Source organism: Piliocolobus tephrosceles, chromosome 12 (genome assembly GCF_002776525.5).
Source record: "Piliocolobus tephrosceles isolate RC106 chromosome 12, ASM277652v3, whole genome shotgun sequence".
In the NCBI taxonomy this organism is placed as follows: domain Eukaryota; kingdom Metazoa; phylum Chordata; class Mammalia; order Primates; family Cercopithecidae; genus Piliocolobus; species Piliocolobus tephrosceles.
The window spans coordinates 118,548,239-118,575,625 of record NC_045445.1 but is presented as its reverse complement, the minus strand read 5'-3'; the positions used below and the strand labels follow the sequence as shown (position 1 = coordinate 118,575,625).

General features: G+C 37.1%; 2 protein-coding genes across 2 annotated transcripts in view; one reads left to right on the top strand and one right to left on the bottom strand.

Moving 5' to 3' along the window:
* Positions 1-27,387, top strand: part of IL1RAPL1 (interleukin 1 receptor accessory protein like 1) — a 1,416,649-nt gene that overhangs the window by 1,014,162 nt on the left and 375,100 nt on the right. The gene's annotated exons all lie outside the window — the stretch shown is intronic.
* Positions 20,565-21,009, bottom strand: LOC111536594 (peptidyl-prolyl cis-trans isomerase NIMA-interacting 4). Its single transcript, XM_023202963.1, has one exon. The coding sequence runs from the start codon at positions 20,983-20,985 to the stop codon at positions 20,590-20,592; it is 396 nt and encodes a 131-aa protein (XP_023058731.1). The 5' UTR covers positions 20,986-21,009; the 3' UTR covers positions 20,565-20,589.

Sequence of the window (27,387 nt, the reverse complement as noted above, 5' to 3'; positions counted from 1 at the left end):
TTTGTAGTTAAGTCAGGTTTGAGAAACCCCTGAAACAATTTGTTGTAATTGTATGCTTTTTTTTTTTAAGATCCTCTTGGTCCCCTGTAATCCTTATGATTATTAAAACATACAGGTCCTTAGCACCATGTAACAATTCTATTTAAACTGTCAGCTTATCTTTTTTTCAACATGCTATCACCATTGTCACTCTTCCTTGACTGTAGGGTAGTGACTCTTGCTAGAAGGTCAGAGATTATATTAGGTCTTAACAAACAAGTGAAAATCAATATTTTCACTCTCTTTAGGAGAATGAGTTTCATATATACTTGAGATGAAAGAAAAATTCCCTTTGTTGTTCTGCTGAAGTTGTCAAGCCGTCCATTAGTCTAGGTTAAGTTTCTGAGGTTATGAATTTAATTTTGGTTTCTAACATTGATTTGTATTTCATAAAGACTTTGTTGGTTACAAAAAACATACTCAGTAAATTTTTTTACTTCAAGGGCACTGCTTTAGTTTAGAAAAAGATGTGTTTCTCAGTGATTTCGTTTCCATTTCCAGACTTACAATAATCAGTGAAACAGGAAATTGCTGTGAATTATGAAAGGTTATTATACATAATTCCAGGCCACCCAAAATTATGCATTCATCTTAGGCTCTTAAATTTAACAAAACTGAATGAGATTCAATACTGTTTTCTCTGTTTTATCAAAATGTTATTGAAAGTTGTTTAAGATTTTATACTGCTTGAGGGCACATATCTTTTGACATCTTTGCATTTTCAGTAGTGTTTTTATACTGCAGATAATTTTGGCACATTTTATAAATGAGTGAACAAATAGATGTTATGAAAAAAGTAAAAAAAGTACTGTTATCAGATTCCAGGATAAAGTAAAAAGCAGTATTTAGCAATCCTCCATATACTACGATGCCCTACCCAAGCCTGTTAATTCCACTCCTCTTCCTCATCCTGCCACACACATTTTCAGAAGTCCTCAGACTTCTCTGCTATATTCCCTAACTTGCCCCAAACTCCCGTGATCCAAAAGTAGGCTTCCCTTTCTCTAACAATTAAACTTCCCTTTCGCTCAGTACCCCAATCTGAGCTTGCCATCCTGCAGAGAGTCATCTGGGAAATGAAGAGATACAGCTGTACAATATATATGAACAAGTTTACCCTCACTGGGGAGATTTGTATTTTAAAAGGTGATGATGGAAAACTACAGTGATATATACATGCTAACTTTTCCCAGTGTTCAAATTTCAGGTAGGTAGTGGGACATATGGGAAAGGTATTTTTGAATAGGAACCTAAAGTCCTATCAGGGAGGTGATCTCCTTTTCTTCCTCCAAGTATTGCTGGTTCCGCTGTAACCTGATTTGATTTTTTATTTATAGAGTGCTTTTTATAAGTTGTCTTCTTCAGGAAAAATAGAAGAGTGGGAGGGGAAATGAATAATCTCTCATGCTTTTGTATCAGTTATTATCAACTTTGGCTGAACAGTAGAATCACCTGGGGAGCTTTAAAAAATCTTTATGTCCAGGCCATCCTCCAAACCAATTAAATCAGAGTCTCCAGGGATGGAGCCCAGGTATCAGTATATATGAAGTTCCCAGGTAGTTAGATTATGAGGCCCACTAATCTAAATGAGGATGCGGAATGCAGATCTCTGATGCTTACAGAAGACAATAGTTATAGTAAAAAAATCATGTGAGAAATACTGGAAATGGTTGACACTTTGGGAACTGGAGAGCAAAGACAATGGCTACTGAGCTCCAACCAAGTGTTGCACCATGAGAGGGAAGGAGCAAGATGATTAAGAGAGTCAGCTCTAGTGGCAGATCCCCTGCGGTTAAAGTTATTTTCTGCCCTTCACTATGTGAGTTTGAATGAGTGACTTCTTTATACTTGTTTTCTTATTAGCAAAATGAGGATGATGATTATACCTATCTCTTAAGGTTGTTGTGAGGATTAAATGAAATCATAAGCATAAATCACTTAGCATTATGTTGGGCACATAACAAACACATTCTACACATTTGATCTATTTTATTATGGTGATCAACTTTGAAATACTAGAGTTCACTTGTCTTCTTTTCAGTAGGAAGTTGGCTTCCAATCTAGGGAGAGAAAAAGAAGAGAAGCGAGAGCTAGGGAGATGATAATCAAATGGTTGAGAATTATTTTAGGATTTTTTGATTTTTAGAAAGGTTTTCTATCACCTTGTTCCCACCCTCAGCCCTCAAGAATTTCTTACTATCTGTATTTCCTGCCATTTCGTGTTCTTTTATAATCTTGTACCTCTAGTTTCGTTATACATCAAACAGATGGGAAGTGATATGCTAACATAAATGGGTGAATTCATAGATATATCAGTTTGGATTTTGCTGTGTAGCAAACTACCTCAGAACAAACAATAATTATCTTGTAGCTTAAAACAACTATTCTGTTTGTGCCTCATTAATGAATGGGCAATTTGGGCTGTGTTCTGCTGGCTGGTTGTTTTTCTGGCCTTACTCATGTATCAATGTCAGCTGTTGGTCATCAGGGACGCTCTTTATTTCAGGATGGACTGGCTGAGGCTGGGATGAAGGGTTGACTGAGCCATGTGTCTCTCATTATCTAACTAGTTAGCCTTGGCTTATTTACATGGTGGAAACAGTTTCCAGAAGTGGAAGATTGGAAGCTCTTAAGATCGAGGCTGATAACCAACACTGTATACTTCTCCCAATTTCTTCTGGGCATAAAAAATCATAAGGCTAGCCCATATCCAAGGGAAAAGTAGGATGAGAGTTGCTTCAAAGCGTTATGGCCATTTTTTGGTAATCTTTCACAGTAACCTGTTGAAATAAAGCGAATGAGAGGAAATGAGGTCACAGTGAGGCTGATAGCATTGGACATATAAAAGCCATATTATAGATAGGCTTTGGCAGATGACAGGGTATGTGTGGTGAGAGATAGAAAAACAAATTAGTGGAAATTGCAGCCTTAGTAATTATGAGAATTGAACTGTGATTAACTGAAGTAGGAAAGCCAGAAGGTGACAAAGTAGCACAGGGTCTTATCTATATATTCTCTTACAGAAAACTTTGGACTGTGTTCCTTTTCTAAAATTGCTTTTGTTTTAATAACCATTTTTTCCCCAAGGGCAAGACGTATTTTAAAATTCATTCGTTAAGGACTCAAATGACCAATTAGATTTTTCTGTTTCTTAGGTGACTCCTTCGTGAACTTTTGGAATAATAATAAAATGTATAAATACTGTATGTCCTTTATACTTTAAAAGAATATTCCTCTAATATTAACTCCAAAGCAGGTTATTCAAAGTATCAAAACCAAAGTATCTCACTTGTGCTTAGACCAAGATTTGTGTAGCGTCTCTAGAGAATCTGAGAGAAATTTATGAGAATAAAAGACAGTGACACTGAGACATTATCTTTACATATGTGTTTATTGAATCTATATAGAATTTTTCTATAAAAATTATAGACTTTGTTGTTACAGATTTGCTCTCATGAATTTAATTTTATATTGTCTTACTCCTATATTGTCACTTTATATAGGCCACTAGATTGTGAAATAAAATCAGATAAAGGTAGATGTTTTCCACCAGCACCCCTTCTCCCCAATCTAGTATTCACAAGCATTTTGCTATAGCAAGATGGTCTCTCCTTTTTATTGGTGTTTTCCCCCAGAAAGTCCTTTTTTTTCCCACTTTGATGTGAATTATGTTAGGTACTTTAAAAATAGCATATTTTCCTAAATTAAAAGTCTTTAATATTCATTTATAAATACCCAGCGCCACTTAACCTAGTGCTTTAAAAATTGATTATTATTTATTATTGCCATTACTTAAAATGTGTTTTTAAATAACTAAATGACTTTTTTATATTCCCCTCTCTCTCCCACTAACTTGAATGCATCTTACCAGCCTTGATTTATGGAGATGTCTCCACATGGATAGCTAGCTCTACCGGACAGGATAGCTTGTGTTACTGGCTCAGGCATAAAGAATTATTTACTTTTGTTCCCTTATAGTATTTTCCTGATCTATTACTTTGCTACTTCCATATTATTGCTGCATAGTAAACTAAGTACTGGGTGGCTTCTAATAACAATCCCTAATTCTCACTCCGTTATCCGTGAATCTTCTGGGAGTTGGCTATCTGTACTGGGCTTAGCTGAGTTAGACTCTTAAGATGTAGGTTGAGTCTAGGTCTGTACCATATAACTCATTCTCCTTAAACCCATCATAGGTTTGAACATGGTATGGTTTAGGAAGATGACTCTGACAGCAGTTTTTCTCTTTGCCAATTTGAATGCAGATGACTAGACATCTCAATATATAAGATGTGAAACAGGAAACAACATGCAAATATACCTTTATTGACTTATAACAGATGACAGCAATTCCACTTTCCTCTACTATTGCATTTTCTACTCTATTTGTGAATGCGAGCTTTCCTCATCAATTTATGGAATCTCTATATGACTCATTCTGTCTTAATCTAAAGCTGAAATAACTTTATATTATGGAAATAAAATATCTTACGTCTCAATGTAGTCTAAAATAGGTTAAATGAGATGGTTCTTCCTGAGCAAGCATAGCAGGTCTGCAATACATCCTCTTTCTCCACATGCATTATGTCAAGTATTCCTTTAGCATTTATATGAGTTGTATATGTCACACAGATATGGATCTATAAATGCAAACAGAGCACAGATGCTGGCACGATACATACTTAAAATTGCTTTATAGCTTTTGGATTTTACTTGTGCTGACTTAAAAGCAAATTTATAAATATTTTTTATTTAAGTAAAAGATGTGAGCTAGATGTCTAGGCTGTTAACACTGAAAGTGATTTTAGAGATCATATATTCTACCTCTCCCATTTGTCACATTAGGGAGTACAATTCAGATGTGTCAAGTGGTTTATCAGAGATTGGACTGTGAGTTAGTAGAAGACCTGGAAATGAAATCCAGCTCTCGTGACTACCCAGTTGGCTTTTTCCATCCTACTGCCATACCTCCTAGGCCCCTGCCAGGACAGAGTGCCACAGAACTGTCAGATGGGAAAATGAGACACAGTTGTTTCCTGGATTCTATTATTGTTGAGATTTTTAAAAATGTGTTTTAATTCCTAACCTAGAGCTTTGCAGGCACATCAAAGCTGAGTGCATGTCCTTCCGAAATCTTCCCTGGTATCCTGTAATGGACACTGATTTTTTCTTTTTTATCTTTGAATTCTTATAACACTCACACATTTTGGTGTGAGGATAGTAAAATCATTAAGAATAGGAAGCATATCTTTTGCTCCTTTTGCACCCTCTCACAGAGATTAGGGCAGTTCTGGCTGTTTAATATTATTGACAACTCCCCAAAAAGATGAACAGAATAACCTGTTGATTGAGCACAGCCAAGTTTACTGGATCAACTATAGTAAGGGAGAGTACCATCTGAATGGAGTCTTGGTAATGTGTCAAAATACGATATTTTAAGAGTTTCAAGCCCAGGCTGTATAATTTTAGGGTTGGTCTTGCAAAATGGGGAGTTAGTTGATGCTTGGGCTGAGTTTATGTCCTAAGAGGTTTGAATGGGTGAGAACAACGGTACAAGAACCCATGGTATGATTAGTGATGGGTAAGATATTCCAGTATTTTTAGCACAAGACGAGGAAAGCATGCATCTTCCCAGAATTGCTTAACGTGGGAAAACATGTTGATATCAGTTTTTAATACTTGCTTATGGACAGATGATTATTACATAATCCTAAAAATGAAACTGGGTAAACCCCAAGTTACATGTAGGAGGCATTTCTAAATAACACTCTGAAATTGGAAACTATGTAATTAATTGATTAATTAGTTTTTGGTATACAAATATAGCTCTATTAAACTAATGATAAAGATAGTATCTTAAAAGGAGATATACTGGGCATCAGATTCAGGAACTAGTGGTAGAAATTTTATGGGAAAGGATTGCAGGCACTCAAAAGTAGTCGTGGCACAACAAAATGATCTCTGTGCCATGTCATTTGTCCTACAGTGCATGCTTTCTAGTTTTCTTTGCCTTGACTTCATAGTAACCTCCTAGATATAGTCTAAGATTGCTCCTCTGGCACTGGTCCCTTCCTTACTTGTAGTGCTTGGCTTGCATGTTGCTGACTTCGTCTCAGACCTTAGCCTACAGCCCTGATCCCTGCCTTTACTCTATATCCTTGGTTGGGTAACTTATTCATGCAGTCTTCCCAGTATGTAACTACTGTCCATACGCTGTCCATATCACCGCTCCAAGGTGGCTTATGCTATTATATTTCCAAAAGCCCGCAAAAGGACATCACTACAGAAATTCTCCTTTTTCTCCCATCATCAATTTTCTCTTCTCTACTGAATATTCCTGAAAGCATACAAACAGTCCATTGTTTTTCCCATTCTAAAAGAAAGATAACCTTCCTGGACTCCAATTTCCATCATAGTTAACTCCTTATTATCTCTTTTCCATAATTGCAATATGCCTAAAATTTCTTCAGTTTCTTTAAGTAATTTATTTCCTCCCATTCTTACCTGAATCTACCCCAATCAGGCCTTCAACTCCACCGCTTTGCTCAACGTGTACTGGTGAAGGTGAGTCTTGATTTCCATGTTGCGAAATTCAGTAGTAGTTCTCAGTCTTCATCTTACTTAAAATTTCCCAGGCTGGAGTGCAGTGGCAAGATCATGGCTTACTGCAGCCTCGACCTCCCAGGTTCAAGTGATTCTCCCACCTCAGCCTCATGAGTAGCTAGGATTACATGTCTGCACCACCATGTTTGGCTGGTATTTTTTATTGTTTGTTAAGATGGGGTCTCACTATGTTGCCCAGGCTGGTCGCCTCCTGGACTCAAGCCATCATCCCACCTTGGCCTCCCAAAGTGTTGGGATTACAGGCATGAGCCATCATGCCAAGCCCATCCTACTTAAAATTTCAAGAACACTTCACACACAGCTGATCAATCTGTTCTCTGTGAAACGTTTTATTTTCTTAGCTTCCAACATAATCACATTTGCCTGTTTTTCCTTCTAGGTTTCTAAATGCTCATTCTCAGATTTACTTTTCTTACTGGTTTCTCCTAATTTCCTCGTCTTCTTTTTTAAACTGTATTTTATTGTGTTAAGAACACTTAACGTGAGATCGGCTCTCTTAAAAATTTTTGAATGTACAGTACAGTATTGTTGACTATAGGTACAATATCATACAACAGATCTTTATCTTATTTAACTGAAACTTTATGCATATTGATTGGTAATTCCCATTTATCCATACCTCTATCCCCTGGAAACCATCATTCCACTCTGATTCTATGAATTTGGCTATTTTAGATACTTCATGTAAGTGGAATAATTCATTCTTTGTCTTTCTGTGACTGGCTTATTTTAATTAGCATAATGTCCTCAAGTTTCATTCATGTTGTCATATATTACACAATTTCCTTCTTTTTAAAGGGTGTATTCCATTGTATATATGTATCACACCTTCTTTATCAATTCATCTGTTAATGCACATTTAGGGTGTTTCCACATCTTGCTTTTGTAAATAATGCTGCAATGAGCTTGGGGTCGTTGACATACTGATTTCCTTTTCTTTGGATAAATACCCAGAGTTGGATTACTGGATCATATGGTAGTTCTATTTTTAGTTTCTTGAGGAACCTTCAAACTGTTTTCCATAGCAGCTGTACCATTGTACATTCCCACGAACAGTGTGCCAGGGTCCTAATTTCTCCACAACCTTGCCAACACTTGTTTTCTTTCTCTATATTAACCATCATGACAGGTATGAGGTGATGTCATATGTCATTTTGATTTGCATTTTCCTGAGTGACATTGAACATTTTTTTCGTATACCTGTTGGCCATTTGTATGTCTTCTTTAAAAATCTGTTCAAGTCTTTAGCCCATTTTAAAAATTAGATTACTAGTGTGTTTTTCTGTTTGTTTGTTTGCTATTGAGTTCTAGGAGTTCCTTATGTATTTTGGAGATTAACTCTTTATCAGATAAATGGCTTGTAAATATTTTATTCCATGCTATAAGTTGCCTCTTCATTCTTTTGATTGTTTTTTGTTGTTGTTGTCATGTAGGAGCTTTTCAATTTTAAGTAGTCCCTCTTGTTTATTTTTGGTTTTGTTGCCTATGCTTTTGGTGTCATATTCATAAAGCAATTGGTAAGATTAATGCATGAAGTTTTCCCCTCTGTGTTTTCCTAGTAGTTTTACAGTTTCAGGTCTTATATTTAAGTGTTTAATTCATTTTGAGTTTATTTTTCTGTATGGTGTAAAACAAGGGTCCTATTTTATTCTTTTGTATGTGAATATCTAGTTTCCCCAACATCATTTGTTAAATAGACTGTCCTTTCTCCGTTGTGTATTTTTGACACTCCTGTCAAAGATCAATTGGTTGTATATACATGGATTTATTTCTGGGCTCTCTATTCTGTTATATTGGCCTATATGGTTGTCTTTATGGCATTACTATATCTTCTGAATACTATAGATTTGTAATATGTTTTAAAATCAGGAAGTGTGAAACAGCTAACATTTTCGTTCACGATTGAATTCATTATTTATGGTCTTTATGGTTCCATATGAATTGTAGAATTTTTTTTATCTATTTCTGTAAAAAAAGCCGTGGAGATTTTGATATGAATTGCATTGAATCTATAGATTGCTTTGGGTAGTATGAACATTTTAACAATATTAATTCTTTCAGTCCATGAACACGGATATCTATTTGTTTGTGCCTTCTTTATTTTTTTTAATAGATGTTTTGCCCTTTTCATCGTACAACTCTTTTGCCTCCTTAAGTTTATTCCTAAGTATTTTGTTGTTTTTGGTGCTAATGTAAATGGGATTAGTTTATTAATTTCTCCTTCAGATATTTTGTTGTTAGTATATGGAAACACAACTAATTTTTGTATGCTGATTTTGAATCCAACAACTTTACCAAATTCATTTTGTAGTTGGTTTTTGGTGGAATCTTTAAGATTTTCTTTATATAAAATCTTGTCATCTGCTAATAGGAACAATTTTATTTTTTTCTTTCAGATTTAGATGCTTTTTGTTTCTTTTTCTTGCCTAATTACTCTGGCCAGGACTTTAACACCATATAATTTAGTCTGCAGACATGGTCAGCCATGAAATTCACGGGTCTTATGCAAAGCTGGGACTGCTGAAAGTGCCATTTGAACTTTAAGAAACAACAGAAGAGTTTACTCAGTTATTCTTTCATGTGTTATTGCAACTCAGTTTTGAGTGCCATCTCAAAGCTAACAGAATAAAAAGAATGTGGCAAAATTCTGTATGGACTCAATCTCAACTTTCTCTCCTCCTTCAAAGTTAATATTTAGTAAAATGTAGTCCAAAAGAAGGAAGCCACTTGAAGTCATAGAAACAGAGAGTAGAATGGTGGTTACCAGGGGTTGAGGTTTCAGGCGGAGGGGTGGAGGGCATTGGAATATGTTGGTCATAGGGCACAAAATTTCAATTATATAGGAGGAGTAAGTTTAAAAGATATATTGCATAACATGGTGACTATAGTTATTAACAATATTCTTGAAAATTGCTCAGAGTAGATTTTAAGCGTTCTCAATGCAAAAAATAAGTTTGTGAGCTAATACATCTGTTAATAACTTGATTAGCCTTTCCACAATATATGCATACTTCGAAACATTATGTTATAAATATAAATGTAAACCATTTGTATTTCTCCATTTAAAAAACAATAAATAACTATTTATAGAAAAGGAAACCACTGGGCTCCCCCTTGCTCTGTTGGTCTTATCTGGGGAAACTGTTAGGAAAGGTGAAATAATATGCCAGATGTTCCAAATGAATACATGATATCAACAGGCTTCTGTTAAAAACTATCTCCTGCCTACAATCCACCAACTGCAATAGTGCATTTGCGTCCTGCATGTGTACTATTGAATGCCAAATTATAGCTCCATTTTCCCTCAGCTTTTCTCTATTCAAACTATTGCAGGAAGTTCACTTGTACATTTTGTTTTGTTTTATCCACTCAGTGCTACTATTTGGCTCCAATTCTACCATAAGCACAGATATATCCCCATGCACTGAAATCTTGTGGCAATGCTCACAGTGGTTAATATTTTTGGATTATCTTCAAAATGAAAGCAGCACAATCTTTTTAAATTGTTCTTGGGAACCCACAAGCCTTAATTTGAAAGATACTGCCCTAGAGATCTACTAACATAAGCATGATTCTCTTTTTAATATGCAAACATTCATTCATTCAGTAAATATTTATTCAGCACCTATTCTCCGTCAGGCATTGTACTTTGCACTGGAGATTCAATGGGAAGCAACAATGGATAAGGCTGTTGCCCAAAGAATTTATGGTGTCATGGATGAGGCTTTCCTTGAATAAATCAGAATTACAATGAACCAGGCAGCTAAGGACAGGTTCACATTTGTATGTAGTATGAACAGCTGTAGTACCTCAAATTGATAGAAGCTATGAGTTATGTGCAACTTAAACTTGAAGTACTTTTACCACTAAAATAGTCTAAAATCTGTTCATGAGAGATTAAGTTGTTTTGCATTATCATTACCTTGTCATCATCAGTGGTATGTGGATGTCATTTCCTATTAAAATAGGAAATATAATTTTGTAGTTTGTGGCTTCTCAGTAGAGAACACATTTAAGGAATGATCTCTAAACTACTATACTACGATGGAAGAGAGGGTTCTAAGAAGTGGAAGAGGATAGCAAGGAGATTATTAGGAGAGCAACAAAGATAGGCTTGGCCTCTGTTGATTTTTTCTAGTGATAAGTGTGGGGGATCATCTAGGTGAAGCTCTAGGCGAATAGTCAGAAGTTGTTGATACCTGGTAAGTTATATTAATGTAAAACCAGGCACCAGCTGATTTAAAACATGTATAATTTAATAGAACACTTCTATGTGTTAATCAATAACATCAGGTCTGATTATTTAGGCTACTTGGGTTCTGTGTCATTTGGAGCAAGCTGTGCTCCAGATCCTAAGAGAAAGGTACCCTAAGGATACCTAGCAGAGTCCAGCTCTGCTGCTCTTATGGTCCTTGAATCATCGTCATGGACATAATTGGCAGACATGTTAAGAATGCCAAATCTTAGGCCACATTTATACTAAATCGGAATCTGTATTATAACAAGATCCCCAGGTATTTGGAAGAACATTAATTAAAGTTTGAGAAGCACAGATCTAGTAAACTGACTCTCTCGGATCTACTCATAATGCATTTTCCAAGCCATTGCTTCTCATATCAATTTTACCTTTCTTTTTAACTCAATTTATAGCATTCTCTGGGTTTGTCATTTTTCCCTCATTCAACGTCAGTTTTTAAGATCATTCATTCATACTTTCATTCATTCAATGTATTCATAGTTAGCGAGCATCTTCTATGTGTCAGTCACTGCTCTAGGTGCTAGGGATAGAGGAGTAATCCAAACAGGCCATATCCCTGACTTTATGAAGATTTTAGATTATCATATTTTCCATGGCAGTCCTATTTTTGGATATTCTTTATGATCTCAGATCATTGGTCTTGATTTTTGGTATAAAATATTATGTAACATGACGGAATAAAGTTGATTATACTGAGATTGAAGGAACAGAATGCTTTGAGTTATCACAGACTTTTGTTGCAGTCCTGGATGTGCTATAACTTACTAGCTATGTTGTCTTGGGAAAGTTACTTAATCTCTTCGACTCAATTTCCTAAACTGTACTATTATATATTAATTAGTAGAATAAAATAAAATAACATATATTAAATGTCTAGTAGGATATGTGTCCTAAGAGACTTTCAATAAATTGGAGGAAGAACAACTCTGGCTGTTCTTGTATCACTATAAAGAAACAGCAGACCACGTAATTTCTAAAGAAAAGGGGTTTAATTGGCTCACAGTTCTGCAGACTTTACAGGAAGCACGGTGCTGGCGTCTCCTCGGCTTCTGGGGAAGCCTCAGGAAGTTCACAATCATGGCAGAAGGTGAAGGGGGAGCGGACACATCACATGGCTCATGATTAACATATAGAAGCTTTCTGTTGAATTAAGTGTGTTTTAACTCACCTGGTGCCTGGTTTTACATTAATATAACTTACCAGGCATCAACAACTTCTGAGCAAGGAGCAGGAGCAAGAGAGAGAGAGGGAGGTGCACATGCTTTTAAACAGATCTCATGAGAACTAACTCACTATTTCAAGGACAGCACCAAGGGGATGGTGCTAAACCATTCATGATAAATCCACCCCCATGAGCCAGTCACCTCCCACCAGGCCCAATTTCCAATACCAGTGATTATAATTCAACATGAGATTTGAGTGGGGAGAAATATATAAGCTGCATCAGAGCTTATACAAGAAACAGCATGAACTTGCTGGGGCCAGTTTATTAAATCCAATGAAGCTCTATTAGATACAGTAAAAGTAGACATTTTAGAAAGGTACAAAAGGCCTAAATTTGGGTAGTCTGATGCCTTCCCACGGGCAGGTATGGTATTTTCCCTCTTCCTCCCTGCCTCCCCTGAGTGATTCCTTGCACATGTGGAAGGGAGATCTGGCAGGGTGCTGAACTAGCCTGACACTATGCTGGTCATGGCCTCCATGTTTCCTGTGAAACCCACAAGAACAGCTGAGCACAATTCTTAATGGGACGGCGGTGTCTCTTGCTGACCTGCCCATGCCCCTTGACTCTGCAGAGGGCTTGTAACAGGGAGTCATCCAAGGTCAACCTCGAAATTCCACCTCAGACATCAAATGGAGTCTGAAAGAGCCCAGGAAGCCTGGCTCCTTACAGAAGTCACAGTGATCATTAGAGTGGATGACTGCATAAACTATAAGGTGACCACCTGATGACACAGAATCACTAACCTGACATCGTTAACTCACCTACCGCAGTTTCTCTGGCCTTGAAGGAATTTTTCTGCAGTACTGTCCTGTGAAGTATTCAGGAATTATGTTTTGTGCTGTAACGTGGCATAGCCATAAACCAAAATAAAGTTTTTAAAAATGAGATAGCTACTTAACTAAACCTGTTAAGATTTAGGATCATGATTAGTTCTCTGGCATTACACATCCTCGAGGCATGCACTGTAGGGTAAAGGACACCAGAATATGAAATATCAGTGGTCTGGACAAACAGATACTTTTACTTCCGAGCAGTGGGAGGGGAGATGGAAGTGTTAGTACCATCATGTGATTACATAAAGGTGATTCTTCACCTGCACTTGCTAGGGAGAGGCTTGTTTGTTACTCAGATGAACAGGAACTTAAGAGATGAGCTTAGTTAATGCTAGGAATGCTTCATGGCTCTCTATAAGTAAGCACAAACTTGTGGGGTAGGCATTGTGACAATGAGGTGCCTGTAAATATGAAGTTCAGTGCACATGATGTGGCAAAAAAGACTTCTGGGATTCAGACAAGCACTTCTTCCAAAGACCTCTAAGCACAACCCTGATGCTATTTCCTTCATTCTCAGGACACTTCTGTGAAGTAGCCAAAGGTCAAACCCAGTCCTTCTGCTTAGACAGAGGTAGAGGGAGAGCAAGTCACCAGTCAAGAGGAGCAGAGGGTACACCATAGTGGGGACTGCCTGGCTCGTCCCTCTGCCCTTGTCTTCTTCCTCTGCCGGGCACTCTCCTGTCTCTCCACAGGGTTCAGCATGATGTGGTTCTCACAGCCAGTGGCCTAAGTGCCCAGCAGTCACCTGAGAACCAGGCCCACCGCACCTTGGGGAAGCCCTCTGCTATGAGGGAAGGAGACAAATGCAGCTGTTTATTAAGGTTGACCCTCTGCATCCACTGTGTGGAGCAGCAGATTACAGGCCCAAGTGGACTCAATCTTTGGGAAAACACAGAGCTAGATGTATTCTCATTACTCCCATTTTACACAGGAAGCAACCTGCTCAAAGGAAGTAAATAAAGGTCCAGGATCACATGGCCAGAAAGCGATGAACAGGGATCTCCAACCCAAATCCTCTGACCTGCTACTGAATCTGGCTGAGCAGCCTCTGGCCAGCTGTCTATGAAAGGCTGGCAGGCAGCAGAGTGTGGCCCTAGAGGATCTGATGAACGGGTGAAAACCTAAAATGGGGAAACTCACTCACACAGGATGGGTTCGTTTTGTACAGGTGACACCGTTTTTCTAAGTTGTAACTTAACACAGAACATGAGAGTCTTAATAAGAATTGTGTGTTCTTGGGTACATCACATGGGACAGAATTTACATAGAATATACATATATCTTTCAAAACGTGTGTTCAGCCATTGATAACTCTGTTGTTTTATTAAATATTATGATTCTTAGATTAGTTGTGTCATCTGTGAATGAGATTGATAATTGTGTTTACAATAAGATATATTCGTAAATTATTCCATTCATTAATGATAACCATTAAGAACTGCTTGAATTTCATGTCTTAGACCATATCGTAGCTTATATGTAATATTATTATTTAATTCACCAGTGTCCACAGGGAGGAGAGAGCAATATATGTCACAGGAAGAATCACAACACTATTTAATAATCCCTGTCGCGAGTTCTTTTTTGGAATGAGGTGGGGTATATATAAATAAATAGTAAACGAAGTCAACGTGACCATCTTTTGCATATTTCTTCATGGTTTACCTCATTTGACCTCTCTTTTCATATGAAACTTCTTGCTCCATTAAGTTCATATGAACTGCAATGCCACATTCTCTTTCCCATTACCATCACCGTCTGACCTTTAGAAGTTACCTATATGAATAACGCCTTCAGCATTTTTGTCGTGGTTTTCAGCTTCACCCCAACTGCCAACATGATTCTGAGATTTTACTGTGCCAAGAGGACCCCCCAGCCAATGTCCTGGCCTCATAGGCCTTGATTTCCTCAGAGCCAGTGAGGAAGTCTTCTCTCCCCTGCCTCCTCAGCCAGCTTCTTCCACCAGGACCACAGTTTGCACTGTCACCATTAGAAACCGCTGGTCTTCTCTGAATCGCCGATTCAACCATCCCATGCTGATGTCACCTTCTATCCTTTCACGGTCACTGGGCATAGTGTTCCTCCTGCAGAAGGTGATCCACGCTGCTTACAGGGAACCTCACTTCTATTCTTGCAGAGTGGAAAACAAATCAGCTTTGCATACCTGTTGGAGCTCCAACAGTTCTTTTCCCCAGCCATGGTGTTTGCAAGGTTTTGTTCAGGTGGGCCCTGCTTGGTTGTCGTATTAGCCTGAGTGTCTAAGGACACCAGTGTTCATTCCTCCCTCCTCCACTTTATCCCATTCTTCAGCCCCTCATTAGTCAGGCTTCATGACTCCTAAATTTTGTGATGTCATTGGTGACACTGGGCTCTGATCAGATCTTGGCATATGGTTCCTACCAGGTTCATGGTGGAAACCTGATTACCCCAATGGCCGAATCCACTTTTAGAAGGAAGCCTTGACTTTCTACATTGTAGAAAAGTAAATTAGGGTTTCAGTGGAAAACTTTGCCTTGCGTAGAGTACATCACTCCAGGTTCTCTGACACTAACCTTGCATTTGTCTTAGAGCTTGTTTCTATCATTTTGTAAGTTGTAGGTCACTGACAGACATGCTCAATATCTTGTACAGTGGAGGTTCAGTTGTATCTCCTTTCATGTTGTAATAAAACCAGTTTTTCCTCCATTTACATGTTCACTTCAATATCCTTGATCAATATTATAGTATGTATTCTTTATATTCTTTTTTGAACCAGTTACAATTTCTACCGATTTACTCACGAGTTAAATAGACTCTTGAAACACATGTTCATTTCGTATCCGTATGAGTATCATGATTTTACTCTGTTTGAAAAATACTTTTAAGTGTTTTGGAAGTCCCAGTGAGATGCCCAATATATTCATTTGCCAGATCCAGATTATCTTTAATGACAAGGAATTGAACCTCCTATGTGATTAAAACCCAAATGTGTCTTTTCTTGGCTCTCTTTAGGTGAATCCAAAGCAATGAGAGAACGTTGTTCACTCTCTATTTTTCTAGCTTTAATTTCCCTCTCTACTAATTTTGTGCTTCTCTTTGGTTTTGATTCATTTACAGCCAATAAGTTATTCTCCTTCGTTGGCAGCAATCGTTGTGAACTTGATTTTAGGGTCTGACAATTTGGAGATTCCTCTAAATAGATAAATGGTGTATAGAAATCTAATGACTATTGAGTGAAAGAGAACAGAGGAGAATCTGGCTTATCTTTCTTTTTTTTCTGTCTTTGTTTTTTATCTCAAATCAGTGAAGAATTCCATGTCCTCTGACAGGAAAACAGCTCTTCTATCTGGACCGGGGGGTTTTTCTGTTTCTGTGTTGAATTTTGACCTGTGCCTGAACAAGAATCGAGGCCATAAGTTCTGTTTCTCTGTGCCTATATGTGTACATGTCTGTAATTTTAAAATACCCTCACCTTTGATTGTGTGAATGTATTGTGTTTCTTACTTCCATATGGTAATAATATATATTATAAAGTCTCTTAAATTAAAGGAGCCCTGTTCTGATTGGTATATCTAAATACTTGCTTATATAAATAAAAATTTCCTAAAATTCTCTGAAGTAAATGAAATTGAACTAATACTTTAAATGTGCTAGACTAAAATATATATATTATTCATGAAACCATTCAGAACCATAATGAAAAATTTAACTACACATAATTTGAATAAATATTTGGCAAAAATGACTTGTTTATTTTAGAATTTATTAAAAACAGCTATATCTTTTTTGATGTCAGTGTTATTGCAAAAGTGTGTTTTTAATGAGTTGGGGATCTTTTATTTGTATTTATTTATTTACTTTTAATTTATTTTTTCTCTCAATAGGTTTTTAAGGAACAAGTGGTGTTTGGTTACATGAATAAGTTCTTAGTAGTGATTTCTGAGATTTTGGTGCACCCATCACTTGAGCAGTGTACACTGTACCCAATGTGTAGTCTTTTATCCCTCACCACTTCCCACCCATTCTCCCCAATCCCTAAAGTCCAGTGTATCATTCTTACGCCTTTGCGTCCTCATAGCTTAGCTCCAACTTATGAGTGCGAACATGCGATGTTTGATTTTTCCATTCCCGGGTTACTTCACTTAGAATAATAGTCTCCACTTCCACCCAGGCTGCTGCAAATGTCATTATTTCATTCCTCTTGATGGCTGAGCAGTATTCCATCACGTGTATATATACCACATTTTTCTTTTCCACTTGTTGAGTGATGGACATTTACATTTGGGCTGATTCCATATTTTTGCAATTGCAGATTGTGCTGCTGTAAACATGGTGTGCAAGTATCTTTTTTGTATAATGACTTCTTTTCTTCTGGGTAGATACCTAGTAGTGAGATTGCTAGATCAAATGTTAGACTTACTTTTAGTTCTTTAAGGAATGTCCACACAGTTTTCCTTAGTGATTGTACTAGTTTATATTCCCATCAACAGTGTTACAGTGTTCCCTTTACACCACATCCACGCTAACATCTATTATTTTTTGATTTTTTGATTATGGCCATTCTTGCAGGAGTGAGATGGTATCACATTGTGGTTTTGATTTGCATTTCCCTGATAATTAGTGATGTTGAGCATTTTTCCATATGCTTGCTGGCCATTTATATATCTTCTTTTGAGAGTTGTCTATTTGTGTCCTTAGCCCACTTTTTGATGGGATTGTTTGTTTTTTCTTGCTAATTTGTTTGAGTTCTTTGTAGATTGTAGATATTAGTCCTTTGTTTTATGTATAGATTGTGAAGATTTTCTCCCACTCTGTGGCTATTCTGTTAATTCTGATTATTATTTCTGTTGCTGTGCAGAAGCTTTTTACTTAAATTAAGTTCTGTATATTTATCTTTGTTTTTGTTGCATTTGCTTTTGGGTTCTTGGTCATGAAGTCTTTGCCTAAGCTGACATCTAGAAGGGGTTTTTCAACATTATAGTCTAGAACCTCTGGTTTTAGGTCTAGATTTAAGTCTTTGATCCATCTTGAGTTGATTTTTGTATAAGCTGAAAGATAAGGATCCAGTTTCATTCTTCTACATGTAGCTTGCCAATTATTCCAGCACCATTTGTTAAATAGGGTGTCCTTTCCCCAGTTTATGTTTTTGTTTGCTTTGTCAAAAATCTAAGTATTTGGGTTCGTTTCTTGGTTTTGTATTCTGTTCCATTGGTCTATGTGCCTATTTTTATACCAGCACCATGCTGTTTTGGTGACTATGGCCTTATAGTATAGTTTAAAATCAGGTGTGTGATGCCTCCAGATTTATTCTTTTTGCTTAGTCTTGCTTTGGCTATGCAGGTTCCTTTTTTGGTTCCATAAGAATTTTAGGACAGTTTTTTCTAGTTCTGTGAAGAAAGATGTTAGAATTTTGATGGAAATTGCATTGAATTTGTAGTTTGCTTTTGGCAGTATGGTCATTTTCACAATATTGATTCTACTCATCCATGAGCATAGTATGTGTTTCTATTTGTTTGTATCATTTATTATTTCTTTCAGCAGCATTTTTTATTTTCTTTTTAGAGGTCTTTCATGTCTTTGGGTAGGTATATTCCTAAGTATTTGATTATTTTTTGCAGCTTTTGTGAAAGTGGTTGAGAACTTGATTTGATTCTTAGCTTGTTCACTGTTGGTATATATAGCAGAGCTACTGATCTGTGTGTGTTAATTTGTACCCTGCAACTTTGCTGAATTCATTTACCAGTTCTAGGAGCTTTTTGGATGAGTCTTTAGGATTTTCTAGGTATACGATCATATCATCAGCAAGCAGTGACATTTTGACTTTCCTGATTAGGATGCCCTTTATTTCTTTGTCTTGTCTGATTGCACTGGCTAGGACTTCTAGTATTATGTTGAATAGAAGTGGTTCTTGTTCAGAATGCTTTCAACGTTTCCCTGCTCAGTATTATGTTGGCTGTAAGTTTGCTATAGATTGCTTTTATTACCTTAAAGTATGTTCCTTCTATGCTGATTTTGCTGAGGGTTTTAATCATAAAGGGATGATGGATTTTGTTAAATGCTTTTTCTGCCTCTATTGAGATGATCATGTGATTTTTGTTTTTAATTCTGTTTATGTGTTATATCACATTTATTGATTTGTGGATGTTAAACCATTCCTGCATTCTTGGTATGAAACCCACTTGATCATGGTGGATTATCTTTTTGAAATGCTGTTAGATTTGGTTAGCTACTATTTTGTTGAGGATTTTTTTTTTTTTTTTTTTTTTTTTGAGACTGAGTTTCACTCTTGTTGCCCAGGCTGGAGTACAATGGTGTGATCTTGGTTCACCGTAACCTCCACTGGGATTATAGGCATGTGCCACCACACCTGGCTAATTTTGTATTTTTAGTAGAGATGGGGTTTTTCCATTTTGTTCAGGGTGGTCTCCAACTCCCAAACTCAGGTGATCCACCTGCCTCGACCTCTCAAAGTGCTAGGAATACAGGTGTGAGCCACCGCACCTGGCCTTGTTGAGGATTTTTGCATCTATGTTTATCATGGATATTGGCTTGTAGTTTTCTTTTTTTGTTATGTCCTTCCCTGGTTTTGGTATTAGAGTGATACTGGCTTCATAGAGTGATTTAGGGAGGATTCCCTCTTTCTCTATCCTGTGGAATAGTGTCAATAGGATTGGTATTCATTCTTCTTTGATGTAATTCAGCTGTGAGTCCATCTGGTCCTGGACTTTCATTGTTTGCAGTTCTTAAGTTACCATTTCAATCTCACTGCTTGTTATAGATCTTTTGGGAGTTTCTATGTCTTTCTGGTTTAATCTAGGAGGGTTTCAAAGAATTTATCTATCTCGTCTAGATTTTCTAGTCTATGCATGTAAAGGTGTTCACAGTAGCCTTGAATAATCTTCTGTATTTCTGTGGTATCATTAGTAATACCTTATGTTTTGTTTCTAATTGAGCTTATTTGCATCTTCTTTCTTCTTTTCTTGGTTAATTTTGTTAACGGTCTATTGGCTTTTTTATCTTTTCAAAGAACCAACTTTTTGTTTCATTTATCTTTTGTAATTTTTTGTTTCCATTTCATTTAGTTCTGCTCTGATCTTTATAATTTCTTTTCTTCTGCTGGGTTTGGGTTTGGATTGTTCTTGCTTCTCCAGTTCTGTGAGGTGTGACCTTAGATTGTCTATTTGTGCTCTTGCAAACTTTTTGATGCAGGCATTTAATATTATTTAATATTATGAACTTTCCTGTTAGCACCGCTTTTGCTGTATCCCAGAGGTTTTGATAGGTTGTGTCACTATTATCGTTCAGTTCAAATAATGTTTAAATTTTCATCTTGATTTCATTGTTAACCCAATGATTATTAAGAAGTAGCTTATTTAATTTCCATGTATTTGCATGATTTTGAGGGATCCTTTTGGTGTTGATTTCCAATTTTATTCCACTGTAGTCTGAGAGAGTACTTGATATAATTTTGGTTTTCTTAAATTTACTGAGACTTGTTTTGTGGCCTATTATATGGTCTATCTTAGAGAATGTTCTGTGTGCTGATGACTAGAAAGTATATTCTGCAGTTGCTGGGTAGAATGTTCTATAAGTATGTTTGTTTTTTTTTTTTTTCAGTCTTTCATATGATTTTATTTTCTTCCTTCAACCATAATAATATGATATCCAAATTTTGTCTTAACCGGTGGGTCTGTAAACACAGGCTTATCCATCCCACTTACAGGCAAGGCAAATGCCGCTTCTTGAAATGGTCCCACCATGGACCCTCTGGTCATCCAACCCAAGTCGCCCCCTTGCCTGGCTTTATCTTCACTATACTGTGAGGCCACTTCATTGAATCTCATCCCAGACTTTAACTTTTCCATGGCTTCCATGATTTTGCCATGTTTTTCACATAGAATGTGTCTGACCTTTACTGCATTGCCACCACCTTTGGGACCTTGAGCCTTCTTGTCAGCACTGCCACTCCCAGAGGCTGCTCCCCCTTTCCCCGCTTTTCCAGAACCACTTTTTCCTTTGGATGGCATCTTGGAAGCTTGTTGTTGAACTCTGAACTCTATAAGTATGTTTTAAGTCCATTTGTTCTAGGGTATAGTTTAAGTCCATTGTTTATTTCTTGACTTTCTATCTTGATGATCTGTCTAGTGCTGTCAGTGGATTATTAAAATCCTCCACTATTATTGTGTTGTCATGTATCTCATTTCGTAGGTCTACTAGTAATTGTTTTATAAACTTGGGAGTTCCAGTCTTAGGTGCATATATATTTAAGATTATGATATTTTCCTCTTATACTAGTACTTTTATCATTATATAATGTCCCTCTTTGTGTTTTTTAACTGTTGTTGCTTCAAAGTTTGTTTTGTCTGATATAAGAATAGTTATCCCTCCTCACTTTCGCTGTCCATTTGCATGGAATATATTTTTCCTCCCCTTTACCTTAAGATTATGTGAGTCCTTATGTGTTAGGTGAGTCTCCTGAAGACAGCAAAAACTTGATTGCTGAATTCTTTTCCATTATGCTCTTCCCTATCTTTTAAAGTGGAGTGTTGAGGTCATTTACATTCAAAGTTAGTATTGAGGTGTGAAGTACTCTTCTATTCATTGTGCTATTTGTTGCTTGAATAGCTTGTGTTTTCTTTTCATTGTGTTATTGTTATATCGGTCATGTGAGATTTATGCTTTAAGGAGATTCTACTTTGGTGTATTTGGAGGATTTGTTTCAAGATTCAGAGCTCCTTTTAGCAGTTCTTGTGGTGCTGGCTTTGTAGTGGCAAATTCCTTCAGCATTTGTTTGTCTAGTAAACACTATATTTCCTTCATTTATAAAGCTTAGTTTCACTGGATACAAAATTCTTGGCTGATAATTGTTTTATTTAAGGAGACTGAAAATAGGACCCCAATACTTCTAGCTTGTAGGATTTCTGCTAAGAAATCTGCTGTTAATCTAATAGGTTTTCCTTTATAGGTTACCTGATGCTTTTGCCTCACAGCTCTTAAGATTCTTTCCTTTGCCTGACTTTAGATAACCTCACGATTGTGTGCCTAGGTGATGATCTTTTGCAATGAATTTCCTGGGTGTTCTTTGAGCTTCTTGTATTTGGATGTCTAAATCTCTAACAAGGCTGGGGAAGTTTTCCTTGATTATTTCCTCAAATATGTTTTCCAAACTTAGATTTCTCCTCTTCTTCAGGAACACCAATTATTCTTATTTTTGAACATTTAACATAGTCCCAAACTTCTTAGAGGCTTTGTTCTCTTTCTTTAAATTCTTTTTTCTTTGTCTTTGATGGATTGGATTAATTCAAAAGCCCTGTCTTCAAGCTCTGGAGTTCTTTCTTCTGCTTATTCATTTCTATTGCTGAGACTTTCCAGTACATTTTGCATTTCTCTGTGTGCCCTTGATTTCCAGAAACCGTGATTGTTTTTTATTTATGTTATCTATTTCACTGATGATTTTTCCTTTTATATCCAGTATCATGTTTTTTATTTCAGTTACACTTCGCCTTTCTTTGCTGCATCCTTGATTAACTTAACAATCGACCTGAAATCTTTTACTAGTAATTTGGAGATTTCATCTTGGTTTGCCTCCATTGCTGGTGATCTGGAGTGCTCTTTTTGGGGCATTAAAGAACCTTGCTTGTTTTGTCATATTATCAGAATTGCTTTAATGATTCCTTCTCATTTGGGTAGACTATGTCAGAGGGAAGATCTGGGACTCAAGAGCTGCTGTTCAGATTCTTTTGTCCCACAGGGTGCTCCCTTGATGAGGTGTTCCCCCACTTCCCCTAGGAAGAAAGCTTCCTGAGAGCCAAACTGCAGTGATTGTCTTTGCTCTTCCGGGTCTAGCCACCCAATGGAGCTACTGGGCTCTGGGCTGGTACTGGGGAGTGTCTGCAAAGAGTCCTGTGATGTGATCTGTCTCCAGGTTTTACAGCCATGGATACCAGCACCTTCTCTGGTGGAGGTATCAGGGGAGTGAAGTAGACTCTGTGAGGGTCCTTACTTGTATTTTTGTTTAGTGCACTGGTTTTGTGTTAGTTGGCCTCCAGCCAGGAGGTGGTGCTTTCAAGAGTGCATCAGCTGTGGTAATATAAGGAGGATGCAAATTTTCCCTAGGGACACATGGTTAAGTATTCAGGTTTTTCAGGCGGTGAGCAGGGCCATAGACCTCCCAAGACATTATGACCTTTTTCTTAGGCTACTAGGGCAGTAGAGAAAGACCACCAGGTGGGGGCAGGGATAGGAGTGTCTGAGCTCAGACTCTCTTTGGGTAGGACTTGCTGCAGCTGCTGTGGGGGATGGTGGTATGGTTCCCTGACCAATGGAGTTATGTTCCTAGGGGATTATGGCTGCCTTTGCTGAGTCATACAGGTGGTCAGAGAAGGCAGGAAAAGCTGACAGTCACAGACCTCACCCCGCTCCCACACAGCTACCAGTCCTAAAGGCTGGTCTCAATCCCACTATGCCCCTCCAACAGCACTGAGTCTATTTCCAGGCAACTGGTGCCCAGGGCTGAGGATTTGCCCCAGACCATGAGCCTCCCCACTGAGAAAGCAAGCAGACTCACAGTTTTTTTGGTGTCTCAGGGAGCCTGCAGCAGTGATTGAGTTCCTTCAAAGGGTCTGTGGATTCTCTCCACAGAGGTGTATTTTTTTAACTTGGGTATGTTTTTCCTGAAAGTAAATAGATTTGCTAATCACCTAAACTAGCATACTTCTAGTTATTATTTAAAATTATGAGGAATATAAATTTATGTTTGACTAAATTGAACCATTGTGATGACAGTCTTTTATTTCCAGTTATAACATTCAGTCGTATGTCAACTTAAAGAAAATTTCCAAGATGTTTAGATAATCCTTAGATTGATATTATATTGAGTTAATTGGTGAACATTAACTGGATGCCTAGATCATTCCTATGTAAGATAAAATACTGAAATATTAATTATTAAGCATAATTTGAAATTCGTATACTTTAGCTTTTTAGTAGTAAATCCCACAGAGAGGCTGTATTTTAAGGTCTATCAGTGTACATGTTCATTTCTGCCATGTTGAGAATTCTATAGGGAAACTGTGCTGCTGTAGAAACCTGGGCTATATGTGTTCCCCAAAATTACAAAATGTTCACAATTACCCACCCTTTAGTTTTCTTTATAAAATACATGTGACTTTGTATAAAAGTTATAATTAATATATCTGAACGAGACTCTGCTAGGAGTCTTAAGAAAATGAGACATGCTTTGATTAAGCTAAAAGAATATAGAATGCTTCTGTCTATAAATGAAATGACTTTTGTTCACGAATAAGAAAGAGGGTGGTGAAGGGCAACACAATGTATATAGAGATCTGTTTGAGGTTCACAGAAAGTGAATCTGAAAGGGAACACAAATTTGTGTTAACATTTTGCAAAACCTGGTTCAGTTTTGATGGGTTGTATTCATAAGATTTCCAAATGCAAACCTAGAATTTGGTTTCTTTTCAAATATAGTCACAGTTTCCTTGGAGTATTCATTTGTTCTTTTCTTCTTCTTCTTCTTCTTCTTTTTTTTTTTTTTTTTTTTTGAGATAGAGTCTCATTCTTGTTGCCCACACTGGAGTGCAATGGCATGATCTCGGCTCACTGCAACCTCAGCCTCCCAAGTTCAAGCAATTCTCCTGCCTCAGCCTTCCGAGTAGCTGGGATTACAGGCATGCGCCACCACACCTGGCTAATTTTGTATTGTTAGTATAGACGGGGGTTTCACCATGTTGATCAGGGTGGTCTCGAACTCCTGACCTCATATGATCCACCCATCTCGGTCTTCCAAAGGGCTGGGATTACAGGTGCAATCCACCGCGCATGGCCTATTCTTAATAAGAGATTGTAAAAGTTTGCTCTTCACATTAGAGGCTAATTTGCCCAAATGACAGAGATGCTATATCTCACTAGAATGACATTCCACACTGTTTTTGACTTTGGCATGCCCTTGATTATTCTCTTAAATATACAAAAATAAGAAATTAAAATAAAAACCCACAAATACTCCTCATTATTGAAAGTGTTGAGTTGTTGTTTATGTAAATATTGTATTGTCACTTTGATTAATAGGTAGCCAAGCCACAGCCATTCATACACTAAGACGCCCATGATCCCAATCTTAAGTGTTCATATCTCCTGGCAAATTTTAGTTTTGCCTTTCTCAAATCAAATCCTCAATGGAAAAGGAAATCAAAAATATAAAGCTTTCACAGTGTCTTTGGCACATTAAGATTTCTTTAATATTTCCCAGGCTATCTTAAAGACTTTCCCCTGGAAATTCACAAAGATTTGTTTTATGTCTGATGGAAGGAGAAGTAATAGAAATAAATATGTTCATTTGTTATGTTACTATTGATGAGTTTCATAATTGTCCATTTAAAAGTAGATGCTACTTAAAACCTAGGACTACCCCGAATTTGCATATATCATGTAATCATCATTTGTGAATGAATGAGAAAGATTGTTATGATTTTTGATAATTTAGTTCAGTGGTTATAATCAAATTTTCAGATAAAGGAGTGAACAAGGCCGGGCATGGTGGCAGGAGCCTGTAATCCCGGCACTTTGGGAGGCCGAGGCGGGTGGATCACCTGAGGTCAGGAGTTCGAGACCATCCTGGCCAAGCTGGTGAAACCCCGTCGCTATTAAAACTACAAAAATTAGCTGGGCATGGAGGTGGGTGCCTGTAATCTCAGCTACTTGGGAGTCTGAGACAGGAGAATCACTTGAACCTGGGAGGCAGAGGTTGCAGTGATCCAAGATTGTGCAGTTGCACTCCAGCCTGGGTGACAAAGTGAGACGCCATCCAAAAAAAAAAAAGAAAAAAAAAAAAGGTGAACTAAATGTTTAATGATATTTATGAAATATATCCTATGTCACTAGTATGACTTTTTAAAATTATTTAAAGAGATTTTATTTTGTCCCGAATCTTGGCAGTCAAGAATCCCAAATAAATGCTGCAACTGATAAGTGTATCATTGTTAGCTGATCTTAGGAAACCATCACAGGCATTTCAATTATGTTTTCCAACATGTGGATTTGTTTGTTGAAATTTAGCTAGTCAATTTTCACTTTTCCACAAGTCAACCAGTTGATCTTGCAGCCCAATAAGTTTTTTTTATTTTATTCTTTCACCACCACCACCCCCACCACCTCCACTGCTGGAATTCATTTGTAGAGAAATGTTCAAAAGTTTAGAGTTTAAGAATTCTGTTTCTAGATTGTTAATTGTGCATATGTGAGAATTATAGGAGATGACAGTGATCCTTTTTGGTGACCACTTCACATAATAATGGAAATGTTTCCAAACATGCCATTTTAAAAATATTTTCTCCATAATAAAGTTTATTTTTTTAAAGCTATATTTTCATTGTTAAAGTGAAACCTCCACTTTGAGTAAATAGAGTATATGTCATTTATTTGTTGATGTATATATTCTAGGAAGTAAATCACTGACAAAAAGGTGGCAACTTTGGAGTATTCCACATTTTTATGAAAAGAAAACATACATAACTTTTGTTAAATTTGACAACTCTTTGAAGTACTTTACGGTGAGTGAAATAACCAGTAAGCCTCCATATGGCCTGAGGGATTTCCATAGTCTCTCTTCATTTCATTGCAAAGTATTGTACAGATTTTACAGATTTTTATGGTAATGAAATCCATAAATTCCTTTACATGGACAATATTTCAAAATATGCTAAAGATATACAAATGATTGAGGCCACATCAACCTCTTTCCCCTTCCAAACTTCTACTTTCTCCTCTGAGTAGCTGGTAGGATGTGAATGTCTTATAAGTGTCTGATGTAAAGTGGGTGAGGATCAGCATCAATCTGTCTATGAAATATTAGCAAAACTTTGAAAAATTTTTGATAAAATGGATAGAAGAAAACCGAAAGCTCTAATATTTTCTTCTAGTATTCCAATGGATTTGACTTGTGTGCCTCATTTTTGGAAGTCAATGGAATAAATTGTTACTTTACTTTTATTTTATCTATTTATTTTTTTGAGAGGGAGTCTCGCTCTGTCACTTAGGCTGGAGTGCAGTGATGCGATCTCCGCTCACTGTAGTCTCTGCCTCCCTGGTTCAAGTGATTCTCCTGCCTCAAGCGATTCTCCTGCCTCAGCCTTCCAAGTAGCTGGGATTACAGGCATGAGCCACCGTGCCTGGCCCCAAATTATTGCTTTTAGATGATCACCTTTCACTTCATGTTAGTGGCATATTAATAAGAGTTTCTGATACCATAGGAATGTACAGCATACAAGTCATTTTTGAATATTCCAGTGACATAAACTCTTCAGACCATGAACCCAAACTGAGAATGGAATAGAAAGTGCTTTTTTAACACTAAAGTCGGAAGACTTCCTACAGAAGGTGCTGTTGGTTGCTTATCATATTCCCCAGCTTTG